Source organism: Microchirus variegatus, assembly GCF_963457635.1.
Source record: "Microchirus variegatus genome assembly, chromosome: 8".
Classification (NCBI taxonomy): domain Eukaryota; kingdom Metazoa; phylum Chordata; class Actinopteri; order Pleuronectiformes; family Soleidae; genus Microchirus; species Microchirus variegatus.
Genome location: NC_139809.1, coordinates 27,889,313 through 27,903,398, shown reverse-complemented (window position 1 = coordinate 27,903,398; position 14,086 = coordinate 27,889,313). Strand labels below are relative to the sequence as shown.

Here is a 14,086-nt window from a genome sequence, read left to right as displayed (position 1 = left end):
GTTTTTTATTGTTTTTTGTTTTAATACAAAAGAGAAAGTGAACTCATAACTATACACAACATGGTGCACGTTTGAGAAAACACTGTCCATCAACAACTGCATTATTTTTATTTTAATGATCAATTATTCTGTTTTCTTGTTATCAACTGGTTAATCAATAGGTCCATATATAATACATAGTAGAGCTGAAACGATTAATTTCTTTTTCAGATTGTTTTAGCGTCTATGTGAATATCTTCTTTGTTTCTTTGCTCCACATAACAAAGAAATCATTAAAAACTGAATCAGTTTGGTTTGTCAACAAAACAAGACATTCGAGAACATCATCTTTTCCAGCCTTGACAAACACTGATAAACGTTTTTTTAACATTTTATGGACCAAACGATTCATCGATTAATCAAGAAAATAATCGACAGATTAATCGATAACGACAATAATTGTTAGTTGCAGCTCTAATACATAGCAAATATATCCCACTTACAATGAGATAGCTTAGTATGTGTATGTATTGTGCTTTCATCCCTCAAATCACTTGTTTCCTACTATTGTGATGCTTCAGTAATCCCGTCTACAAACTCTCAACGCACACACTTTCTTGTGAGCACTTTATACTAATTTCATTTGTTTACTTTCCTGATTTTGAAACGTTATGTTTTACATATATTTTTATCCCCCACCGCCAATCCAATCAAATCTATTATGCAACTCTCTTTTCATATTCAGGTCATGAGATCCTTTTACACTCATCGTCGTCTCTCGCCCTTTTTTCCCCTCCTATTTTTATCCTTCATATTTTGTTACCAAAAAAAAAAATACCTCCACAACAATGAAAGAAGAACCGAAGCGATGCATGACAAAGCTACACGGTTGGCACCAGCTAACATGCAAACCTAGCTGCACGTAAACAGACGGTTGGCTGTCTTTGGTTTGGCTGTGTGTTGCAGATTGGTGGGAAACACGCAAACTTTAGACCCACTGGGGAGGCAGCTGGCTCCGACCGAGCCATGTTTTCCTCCTCTACTAAACACACACACACAGAGAGAGAGAAAGAGACAAACACACACGCAAAAACGTCTGAACTCTGAAAAAGGCAAGACGCATCAGCCTGAGCTCCAACTGGATGAGATCATTGCTGTGGTTTAAAAAAAACACACAAAAAAAACACAACAGTCCTCTGAGGCATATTTCTCACACACACAACAACAAACAATATAAACATACAATCCATGTATACAATCCACACATACATTAATTCTAGCGACCTCCGCTTCCATATCCGGAGTGATTATACAGCTGAAGCGAGACATAGAGGGAGAGTCATTCGCTACCAGGATTATTTGTCTCATTCACAAACACAATGGCACTATTGGGACACTGCTCGCTCTATGACATCATCTACATGCAGGAAGTATTGTGCTCTCGGAGTCTGAGGTATTGATTATCAGTGAATGGATCGATTATTTCTTTGTGGTTTAAGACGGCTTCAAAACTTGAGAAATATAAACCCACTTTAGAATTGTGTGCATCTGCAAGACTATACCGCAAACTTTCATTGGGAAAGGAAAAGTAACATTTAAGGCAATTATTCTTTAATTCACCGTGTGCATTCCATTTATGGATTATTTTCTTCTCTCCTCTCTATATCTGACCCTCCCTCCTTTCCTTTCCTCCCATTTCATCCCTACTTGATTTGTAGTAATGTGCGTGCAGCACGCACGTGTGTGTGGTCTGTTTTTGAGGATGAAAATAAGTCATCAGACAGATATGAAGTCATTGCAGGAATTATTAGCGCCATAAATCAGAGACTCAGAAGAGGCCGTGGGGGGAGGTGGAAAAGAGGGCGGTAGTGGAAGGGGTGGGGGAGCAGAGGATGAAGGGAAGAGAAGATAAAGAAAGAGATGAGAGAGATAAGGAGGATTATTCTTTGCAATGTTATGTCTCGTGAAACACGAAGAATGCGTAGAGCCGATTTAGGTCAGAAACGCAGGGAAAGAAAAAGAGAACCGAAGGGGAAAATGGACAAGGGCGGAAAACGGTCACACATACCGATGCATATAGCTTGTTGTTGTTCAAATGAAAATATTTACAATTATGACAACTTCAAAAAAAGAAAGAATTCAATCATACAGAGAAACAATATGTCCAGATATTGCCGCTGTGAAAAAAAGACAATATGCCAACAGGAAGCTTAATTTAAAAAAATAAGAAAAAAACAGTTAAAGGAAATAGGTATCATTGTATACTTGAATCCAACAAAAAAAGAGAGAAAACATGTCAAGGCAATCCAGAAGTGTCAAGCTTTTACTCTTGTGTTACTGAATAGCACTTTCCTTGTCACCTGTCGTCACAACTCAGACTTGCCTCACATAGTATTTCCTCTCTTTGGACAAACCACTTTTTGTTTCCTTGAAGTCTAGCAAGATCAAGGGTGAATTCCAATTCCTTTCTTAACTCTCAATCTTAACCCTCAATCTTAAAAATGTGCGCTCCCTGTAGTGCACGTGCTGTCCCGATTCTCAGAAAAATTAAGTTAAGGGGCGAGTTTAAGGGCTGTATCGCCCTCAATATTGAGATTTTCCGGGACCACCATTGGGAGCAAGGGCTACCCAGAATGCATTGCGCGTTTTCACATAAGAAAGATGGCGTCGAAAGCAGCGAAGCGAGTGCGATACAAATTAATATTTTCTTTGTTAATAGAGATATAAAAATGATGAAAACCATTGTATTATCTTAGTTTATGCCCATATTATGGATTACTGACGTCATTGTTGCGTAACATTTATACGATCTTTTGTCAATAGCCGGCCGGTGCGCACACGCGATGGTTTGCTATGGTTTACTTTTCAATAAGCCGTGGTGTGTGGTAACTGTCAGCTGAATATGTCCGTGGTTGTGGTATTTGTATGAGTATCATCTTATAACTAACTGACAACCTAATAACTTGAATGAAGTAAAATAATAAATAAATAATCGTGACGTAAATGTGTTCTTCTTCTTCTTTTTTGGAGTTGACAGACTGGGCGCAGCTTTCGCGTTATTCTGCCCCCTACAGTCTGAAGACGTATCTGCATTTAAGGGGTGTCCCATTTCTAAGTGACAAAATAACCCTCAACACTTGGTTTTGAGGGCCAGTTAAGATAAGGGTTGAGCTTGAGGTTTAAGATTGAGGGTTAAGATAGGAATTGGAATTGGCCCCAATTATTGCTCGTCTGTCCTATTAATACAAATTGAGATGCAACTGTTAAACCTTAGGAAATTCCTGCCAATGCTGCTGCTTCTCTCATATGGAAATGCTGCAGCATCCCTTTGACTTACACACAGATCGTGCAGCACTAATCCACTTGATGTTACAAGGTTCTAATGCACACATGCAAACATGTAAATGCTATGCTGTCCATCTGCATGCGATATATAGTACTAGCTATGTCCGAACTCTCTCTGCTAGCTCCACTGACCCCAATAATACAGCAACCCAAACAACAGCCAATGCCATTGGCTGACGCCTTCTGGGGAATATTCTCTGCCACTGTTGTCGTGGAAACAGCAGAAAAGCAGGGACAGAAATGGAAGGAAAAAAAGATTCCTCTTTTTTTTCTTCACAAATGTAGCAGGAGCGATTGGAGGAGACTGATAAAGAGGGAAACGAGGTAATCGCTGACAAGGGGTCTTTCACTAAGAAGGGTATGATAAACGATCCAAAAAGCTGGGGGGGGGGGGGGGGGATTTTGTAGACAATGAGAATGCATGTCTGACATGCCTGTGTGTGCATACAGTATGTGTGGGTGTGCCAGAGCGTGAACATGTGTTCAGAGCATCTCTGTGACGGCAACTAATTGTGGAGCCTGGGTACTTTGAGGCAATCCTGAGCATCTATGAATGACTCATGAAAAAGTGCTAATCCCCCACTGGAGCAAAAGAGCTGAGAGATGGAGAAGAAGAATGTGAGGATGTGGGGATGCAAAGAGGAGAGCGGAGATTTGCCCGAGCAGCACACCTCACTGTCATCTTATTTCCAATCCTGACTGCAGCAGATTATGCTGTCCTTTTTGCACTGACACTTTCGGGATGTATTCATAAGCCTCTGCCGGTGAATGTGTGTGTAATGTCATTCCCGAAATCGCTGCAGTGGACACGTTATTAACTCACCAAGGCTATTAACAGTCTTGATGGGGCTCAACTATAAGTCTTAGTGCGCTTAGTGGACACTATGACAGGATAATAAGTGCGGTAAATAAAGGCAGAGGATTGAAGATAAGCCTCAGCTTTCTTTCATGATGCTGCATATGAGGAAGCCTCCAGGGAAGCTTAAACATCAAAGAGTTGTCAGACGGGCTTTGTATTCAGGCAGCATGATTTTAAACTTCTTCCTGTCTCCATCACTATACCTGTGTGAAGCAGTGAAAGTCTGTCTACAGCCAGCTAAAAGCTGAACGAGTATAACGTGACAGTAAGACGAAAGCTTTGTTGTGCTCTCAAGTGACTTTGTTGAGCTCGCTGGTGACATCTGCTGACCAAACTGTGCCATGACAAAGAAGTCATGCAGCAAATCAGCACTGGCACGGGGTGATACACTCATTCCTGTGGTTCAATAAAGGATGGGTAAAAAAAAATAGAGAAAATAAGAGGAGCATCAGCTCGCCACATTCACACTCGTGCTACACACACTCTCGCATCCTTCTTGACAAAAGATATGAACTCCCCAGAGTCAGAACTAACCCCAACCCTAACCCACAGTTTACTTTGCTCAGGAGAAAGCTGAAACGGAAATTGACTGAAACATACCTGTGAGCAGGGACACTTTGTGGAATGTGCCCTCCAACTTTCCCATGAGAATGTGCACAAAGCCGTCTTTGGAAAGATGCGCAGCTTCTTTGGAACTCTGGTCATAAACCACCACTTCCTGCTTCCTTCCCAGCTCCACCTGCACAAGGAAGAGAACATACTGATGTAATTACTCGATGATAGCACGGTGGCAAAGTCACACTTTTAGCAACAATGAGGAAGACAGAGATAAATAGAGGTTTTCTCGTTGTGTGCACACAGAACCAACTATGCACACAACTCTAAAAACTTGAAGCTTGAGGTCAGTGTGATGCATCCACTTAAAAGTCTTGCCCTTTTGGATCAGAGAAGCTGATGAGGGGTTTAGTTCTCACAGAAAAACATATTTGTATTTACATGAGGCCAAAAAGTAGTAACACGGAAGAGAAGACAAACTTAGAAAGAAACCGCTGAGAGTTTTGAGGATAAACACTGCCTCTGTCTACGTCAGCGACTGCAACAGTGCGCACGAGGAACTAGAGTAAGTTTAGAGGGAAGAATTATGAATAATGCATGAGCACTGTGTGTCGCACCATGCAACTGTGACTTCAGTTTTTGCTGTACAGATGCAGCAAAGAAGCCAGTTTGTTGTAATAGTGGGCAACAATCAAATCAAGGCTGGCTACACTGTGTGGGAGTTGGTATCCATCAATGCACGAGCATGATGTCGTTCATGTCAGATTGTGAGACGGATGAGAAGATATGTGTGTGTGTGTGTGTGTGTATTTGCAAGAGAGTGTGAGCATGTGATTTGCGCACACACAAACACGCCAAGTGGGCTTGTGTGTGTGTGTGTGTGTGTTGTTCGCCATGTTGTCAGGCAGGCTTTGGTCACATGACCATCAGGCAGCGCCTACTGCAGCTATGAATCACTGCATCATTGAGCTGCCACTGGACAGGAGAGGAGAGGGGGAGGAGGATGGAAGGCAAGTGTTAGGGAGGGAGGAATGGGGGTAGAGGAGCTGAGGGGCAGGGGAAGATGGAGACGAGATCGCAAGAGGGATGAGAAGAAAAAAAGGGGGGGGGAAAAAAGAAAAACCTGCAGGGGGATGAGAGGCAGGTGCTGAAGGGAAAGAGTAGATGAGAAAATGTCTTTGTTTACCTCAACAACCATGCTCGTCTAAAATGGAACAACTATTTAGCTTCAAGGCAAAACTGCACTCCAAGCTGTATGTTCTCTGTATGTTGAGCAGAACACAGGGATGATAGCATATAGTATACAAAGAGAAACAGTATGCACTAAGTGTGCCTGATTATGCTTGTGCCTAAAGAACAGGTGCAATGACAGCCATGCAAGTGATTCAGACAGTGTTAGTCTCTGAGGTCTGGTTAGATCTGATCCAATGAAGCCCAGGTTAGCAGTACTGACCTGTGTCAAACACACTAGAACTGACATGGCAGCATGAAAAGAAGAGGCAAACAATCTGGTCTGCAGCATCATGGATCAAATGTTTGCCATCGAAACACTTTAAAAGAGGTCACCACTAATATTTTATTATTAGCAGGGGATCTGCTGAATATCACCCCTCCATCAAATCAAGGTTCAAATTCAGGCACTTTCAATGTCCATTTTCATTGGTAATTTACACATTTATAGATAAAATAAAGTACACTCTAAATTATTATTTAAAAATTTAAAACACTATAGGGTGTTTAGAGGCCACACGGTTAGCGTAATGGTTAGCGCTCCTGCCTTTGCAGCAAGAAGACCCTGGTTCGAGCCCTGGTTGGAACAAGGGCCTTTCTGCATGAAGTTTGCACCGGTTTCTTCCCACACAAAAACATACAGATTTGGGGGGTTAGATGAATTGGTCACTCTAAATTGACCGTAGGTGTGAGAGTGTGAGTGAATGGTTGTTTGTCTCTATATGTGGCCCTGTGATGAACTGGCGAACTGTCCAGGGCGTACCCCGCCTATCGCCCTATGTCAGCTGAGATAGGCACAGCGACAGGAGGATAAAGCAGTAGATAATAGATGATAGATGGTGTTTTGCTTCAAGTAAAAAAAAAAATGTGTAACCAATTCGCCAATTACTTTCATTTCTACATCAGTGTTAAATACACTGAATGTTTACCTCATGTTTTCTTACTTTACATGTCTATCCCAGTAATTCATTTCTGGTTTTTAAATCCTCCACACCCTCCATCTTAACTGACCCTGGATAATTTTGGACAATAATCCTAACGGGATCAGATCTAATTTGGGAGCTGGAGGATTAAAGACTGCGCGTACAAATGGACACACAACACAGAACGCACTCTTGTGTCGTATCTGTCAGCTGCACAGTTTCACTTCTGACTTCTGGAGTGTAGACAGAAAAAAAAAGTGTGCTGCAGTAAAAATAGAAGAGTTAATCAGTCAGTTACTCACTGTCAGAGAAACAGTGGGTGATGTGTTCAGGTTCTGCAAGACAATGAGTCAGTTATCCCTGCTAAGTAATTTAAAAAACATATATGTTATATGCAGTGTATGTGAAACTGAATTATTTTCTCTCTGTACATCCTGACTAGTATTGAACTTGAACATGTATAGGGGTTTTATGATGTGATGTTGATGTTACATTACGGTAAAATAGAGCATTCAAATTCATCTGAAAATAATACATTTAACTCAGTTAAAGTACAATTCCAAAACTATGGTTCACACATCCATTATGAATCTAGAGACTAATTTATTCATTCGTCGAGCAGCAATGATCAAGTATCTTAGAACAAAAACGTTTACACACGGATACATAATAATATGTCAATTAATTAAATAGCAATCAGCTGATGCTGATTATTAAAAATGGCTGAGCAGCAGCAGCAGAGGAGCAGAGGAGCAGAGCAGCAGAGGAGCAGTCGCAGCGGGCTGCCATCCCTCTGCAGTGCTACAGCATCACCACTGTTACTACTGTACTGGTCCAGGCGCTCTGACGCATACACATTGCAGGTTAACAAAGCATGCCCCTAGCAGAAGGAGAGAGAGAGAGAATTAACGGGTGAATGAATAGGAAGAAAGGGAGAAGAGAGTGAGGAGAGGAGGAACTAGGATGAAGAGATAGGTTAAGAAAAAGGGAAGATTGGCTTTAGAGAAGGGAGGAGGAGAATGCAAGAAGGAACAAAGAAGGTGTTGCACAAGAGATCTCGACATCTTTCTAAAGAACTTCATGCAACATCTGCAAGTCAAAACTTGGCCTTACTAGCCTCCTTCCCACCAAACAGCACAGAGTTCAGCTCATCGTGGTGTGGTTTGGAATGGTACATCCCGATCCGGCTTGTGTTTTCACTGCGCGATGTGTGGCCAAGATATGTACATTATGTAGCTACTGACGTAATATGCGCCAGCTATTTAAATAGTGTGAAATCATACCAGTGCAACACAGTGCATCTTGCCAATAAATTCCTCAAAGATGTACAACGCAACAGTAAACAGTGTGCAACAATGGAGGAAATCCAGCATTTCCTGTTGTTTCTTCCGGGCATGTGGATGTTTATTGCAAGACAAACTTTGTTGCAGAGAAGGCTGCAGGGGAAAACACTGTCGTTTGTCCCTGCTGTCACACGGAAGTAATGATTCTCTGCCGAGTAATCAAGGACAGCAGAGTGTCTAGTTCCACCCTGTAGGAGACGTACCACTGTGTATGGTATATGGATAGTTTGGGAAGGTTATGTAATTGTACGTACGGTAATATTTTGACATGACCAAAATATTGATGAGTCTACATACTCAAATAGTCCTGGTCCACAACAAAAAGTGCATCTGTGGAAGTGAGGTAGCACACTAGCACTCGTAGGATAAAACAGGCTAAACCAAGGATTTCCCTGACCTCAGCAGTGCTACTGACCAGTGACAAGGTCATGGGCTGAGCAGGACAGTGTGCCTATTTATGTGTAAACTGTCCTTTGACACAGTATCAGCACAAACACTCTAAAATGGCCCCACATTCATGAGGCACAGTCATGGTCCTCTCACAGTGTCCTCTCTGGGATTTCCCACAGTAAAACAATTGGTACAAACTTTCACCAGAACAGTTTGTAGCTCAGAATGAGAATATAAAGCTGCACAGATCCCGAGCATAAACACAGGAGAGCAGTGTTTACTACATACAGTGCATAACTTTCTGACGGAGGACCTGCTGCAACATGGCAGTGTGACATATATGACTCTCCACTGTGAAGACACCACCTCAGGGAACAGATGATGTCACTGACTGGCACTGACAGCTGCCACCTCCATGCATACTTCAGTAGGTGCGATGTATGTCATGAAGTTCCTGTACCCCTATCCTTAGGAGGACCAAATACGATATAGTTTAAGCGTTAGGTTACAGGTTTAGCAATACGTTGAGGACTTAAGTTAAGGAATGAAGACCATCAGCAGAAAGTACAGTATTACAGCCGTATGTTTGGGGTTGTGAAGATGTGACACGGTGGTGAAAGTCCCCGATGCCTTGGTGCGTGTCATCACTGATCATTTCAGAGATGTGGTCATCTGATCTGGTCACTCCCTTTCACCCCTGACTGGCAAAGGGCCAAAGGGACATGCATATTTACACACCAGGGCCCTCATAGGTTACACATTAAGATCTAGAAGCAAGTAATGCCTATACTTAAAGACACATAAGCACATGAACTAAATTGTTATACTAAGGGCGCTTTCACACCACTAGTACGATTGTTTGATCCGCACCATGCAATAAAATTGTTATTATGTAACATATGACTCCAGTGTGGTCCGCTTTCACACCAGCAAACAAACCAAAATTGGCCAGATTGACGTTTCATCAATGTGTATATATCTTCCGGTAGAAAAGCGCCAATTTTGACTCACTATGGAGCAACACGTTCGCACATTGCTACTTGCTCTGATCTTCGTTTATTACAATCTCTGTATTGGCCATTTTTGGCAAAATATCCAATTTGAGAATGAGTCGCGGCTGCGTCTGGAGAACAATCTGCTGATGCGCTGGAGTCGGCGAAGACATATAGCGCGTCATTTCAGGTAGAGGAGACGCGCTATTTTCATGAATGTGGTCCTGCTAACTATGAGACGAAGATTGCTCCAAAGACCTAAAAGGTAGACTATGTCCATGGAATTTACTGCAGAATATGGTTTGGACCCGAGTTTGCGTTCTCACCAGAGGGACCGCACCAGAGTCTGACATTTGGTGCGGAGTCAAAAAGTGGTGGTCTCGGTCCGCTTGATTTGGTGCGGACCCGAGTGCGATTGATGCTTTCACACCAACGAAAACGAAACGAACTAGAGTTTTTGGTTTGAATGGATCGTTTGGTGCGCACCAACTGCTGTTGGTGTGAAAGCGCCCTAAGAGCACATGTATGCTGTAGATCCGGTTATAGCATCCTCATCACTATTTATAAAATGAAAAAAAACATTTTTTATTTGTAAATCAATGCAAGTCATTCCTGTATCTTTCTGTAACATTGTAATAATACTTGACATACATGTTACTCCCACTGCAGTAGACTTATGTCGAGAAGTATATACAGATTATGAGTGTGTGTCTCTATCAAACAGAAGGATCTTTAAAGCAAACAATGATTCATGCCATGACCTCATTAAACCAAACACAGGCCATATCCTGCTCTGCAGAAACAAATCACCACCAGCTACACTGACGTTGTTTGTACTCGGCAAAAGGGGAAAAATGTGAATGAAACACAAAAAGTTCCCAAAGTTTGGCCTCGAGGGTAATCTCGCAAACAATCCTTGTGAGTCACAAAGTTCCCAGCTCGGCTGCTACTGTCAAGGCAGATGACACATGAAACACCCACGTGCTGTCCTTCATTTTGAAATAGTGTAATGCAATTACTGGAAACTTCTGCATTCAGGACAATGTACTGAGAGAAACTGTGTCTTGCTTTTCAAAAGTTTTCCAACGAGGTGTGTCTTTACCCCAACACTGACACTTACCGTAAATATCAGGCACTCTCATTTTGTAATTAATGTCAACACTCTTGATTCTCCAAAATATCCACAAATTTCCCATCATGTACATCATTGTTACAGAAAACCCCCTTCGTACGGAGCGTCATCAACCACACCTATGAAATGTGTGGAGTTTCCTCCTGTGCTGTGCAGTGGAATACTAATCTATTCCTAAGATCGCAGACAAGATCACAGACCCATCGTCATCTTCCTGGTAGCGTTTACAAAACACTCGGCTTAAACTGCTCATTATCAAGACTAATTTATCACACTTTAAGTCTAACTAGAGTATAATTACTGGTGGAATACTTTACTGTACCAATGTATGACAAATTAAATGACCAAGTACTACTTTTATCACACAGGCGTGACACTACAGAGCTTGGTGCAACTATTAACTGACCTATTATCCATTCAACCTGTAGTGTGTAACACATAAAGCAGAACTGTCCATGTTACTTCAGAGATTCAGAGTCTTTGTTGGGAGCTGTATCCACGACCCCTACCGGAATTCTCAGAATCAGGAAGTCTTACAAAGTTTCGGGTCTTGGATCATGCGGCACCACACACACACACCTCTCACCCAGGTACCAAGGCAGCAATAACTCAAAAACTCAAAACACCTGGTCATTCAGCAATTTGACGGTATGAATTCCCAACCCCTTTGCTGCTGTATACACACAAACGCTCCCTCAGTCAGTTCTGACACTATTGCTTGACAGGGCTTGTTTTCAAAAGGAGGATGCAGCACAAAATAATGTAACATCATTTATGTGCACAAAGACCAAATAAAGGAATAATAAAAACATCAACAACAAAAGATCTTACATTTTAAACACACTATAGCTTAGCTATAGCTAACTGATGACTTTTCTTTTTTTTTGCTGATGATACAAAATCCCAATCTAATCAGTTTTCTGTCAGTCAGCATTTAGTGACAAATGATTTCACTGCTACATTCATTTATTTAATTTTGGTTGACTCCCACCCCTGTGATTCAAGATTCAAGATTCAAGATTTTTATTTGTCACATGTGGATGTAAAAGTACACCCCAGTGAAATGACATTGCAAAACAAGCCCCTCTGTGCAACTGTGAAGCACTAATAAAATAAAAACAAAATAAAATAAAATAAAATAAAAACAAAATAAAATGTGTACTGTGTGCTTAACAGTTTTTGTATCCAGTTTGCAGAATCACTAAACTTAAAAGGATGCTGAGTGAAAACACAAGAGATAGGCCACATCTGGATGATGCCAAATCCATTTATTTGGGTCAGTATGGCCATCCGGTGAATTTCTGGGTTAACATTAAAAAAAAAAAACTAGCTACATTGGGGCCACACTTCTGGCTTCGTGTCCTCAGAGTATGCTGGTGTTTTCACTCTACTACTCGGGGTCTCCATTCAGCTGAGGTCTGAACTCCAAGTCTTGATGCAGGATCTAGGGTGCTTCCCCAGACTGACTGCCTGTAGTGAAAACCTCTGGTCCATCTGTCAGGCCTGCCTGGCAGACTGTCCCCATCACAGCAGCAGGGATTAGCCAGGCTTAAACCAAGAAAACAGCCACCTGCGCTGCAGCCTGTCAGAAAAGGCATGAGGAAGACCAACTAAGCCTGCGCCATCCATTTACCATCAGAGGTCCACTACCACCCAACCCACTGTACTCAGCCATCTCTGACTGACCTATATGAGTAGACAGCATTAATAAAGAGGTTATGAAGAGATGTAATGTGAAAGGGAGAAGAAAAAAAGGGCACCACATCGATGGCTTTGGTGCTGGTCATGGATGTTCATTCAGCTGAGTTAACTGACGCTTCTATGAAAGAGGGTGAGTGCAGCACCTTGGGGGATGCAGGCTATTAGTGCTCAATGAGATGTGAGGTGGGAGGCAGCAGCCCATCCATGAATACCCACAGAACTGCTCTCGCACTTCCTGCATTCACTTCCCCAACAAAGAACCACAATGGTGTCCTTTGCTGTCTTGGCTGACTGAGGCAGCTCCTGGCGACGCTCACAGCCATGTGGGGGGTAGAGACGATGGTGGTGTGTGTCCGTGCATGTGTGTGTGTGTCTAAGGGGTTAGCTAGGAGCGGGCTTTAACACCACACAGCCTGTCCGCACGTGCCCAGCCTGCGGCCTGCCAGTGGCCACACAAAAGGGATGATGTCATGCTTAGCCAATAACAAAAGAGTCTGAGTCCGTTGGGCCCTCCCCTCTCACCCAGCGAGTTCCAGCTTTATCCAGCCTAGCATTAATCGCAGACCTTATCCTCTTTACTTGGGGGTGGGAAATGGATAATAACAAGCCAGCCACAGGGCAACACCAGGCACGGAGAGGAAAAGGAGAGAGAAAAAAAAGGAATAAATGATAAAGGAAGAGTGAGCTGTCATGAGACTGAAAGTGAGAGAAATCAGGAGGAAGCATGTCTCCACAGGGTGCCACAGTGTGAGATCTGCCAACCACAGGGCCTCCACACAGAGAACCCGGCAGACTCAGCACAGAGACACACTTACATTTAAAATGTTGACTGTGATAATGAAACACTTGCATCTTTTGTTTCAAACTCCAGGATTTCTCTTGGTGCTTTTTTTCCCCCTCGTCTAAATCTGTCAGCAGTCGACAGTAGTTCATGCATCATCAGAGCCCATCGTAAAAACCATTTTTATGCTGAACTGGATGTACTGGTTGAGGTGACTCACACATTTTCAACAGGGCCTTGGCTGCCTCTTTTGTATCCAGGTGAATGTAACTCAGCTAATAGTGGTAAGTTTTGTGTGAGAAGAATGACATGTGGGTTTGACAGCCAGAAGCCCCTGCAATAAAGGTGAATTAAAACTAATTGTAATAACAGAGTCTATGAGAAACAGCAGACGCATGGTGAATTACAGCCAATATGCCAATTACACAGACGCTATTAGCTGCACTTGAGGTCATTTGACTTGAGAAACTAACAAAAATCCACAGTTCGAAATCCATTTTTACCACCTGACCATGTGGAAAATGTCAAGTCACCTACAACTATTAACCGTAATCCAACAGCAATAATATAAAATGATTGGCCATTTGATGGACAAGGCGTGTTTTTGTGTGATTAAAGTGCTCTCGCGGTGAACCAGATGGAAAGAGAGAGTCAGTATTACAGCTACTACTCTGGGACTGATACAGTATCTATACAGCAGGTAATAACTCACTGTCATGTCAGATGCTCCAACCTGCTCCTGGCAACCAGGAAGTACACAACAAAAACAAAAAGCTGTAGCATTTCATACACGGCCATTCAAATCCACAGTGTCACACCTATGAAAAAGATTTGAGTCACCTGTTACGTGTCATCG

General features: G+C 42.4%; 1 protein-coding gene across 2 annotated transcripts in view; it reads right to left on the bottom strand.

The window, feature by feature from the left end:
* Positions 1 to 14,086, bottom strand: part of dusp8a (dual specificity phosphatase 8a) — a 50,577-nt gene that overhangs the window by 27,160 nt on the left and 9,331 nt on the right. For both annotated transcript variants that reach the window (XM_083893430.1, XM_083893428.1), the window contains exon 3: positions 4,784 to 4,922. In XM_083893430.1, coding sequence (XP_083749556.1) covers positions 4,784 to 4,922 — 139 coding nt within the window. The remainder of the gene's footprint in view (positions 1 to 4,783; positions 4,923 to 14,086) is intronic.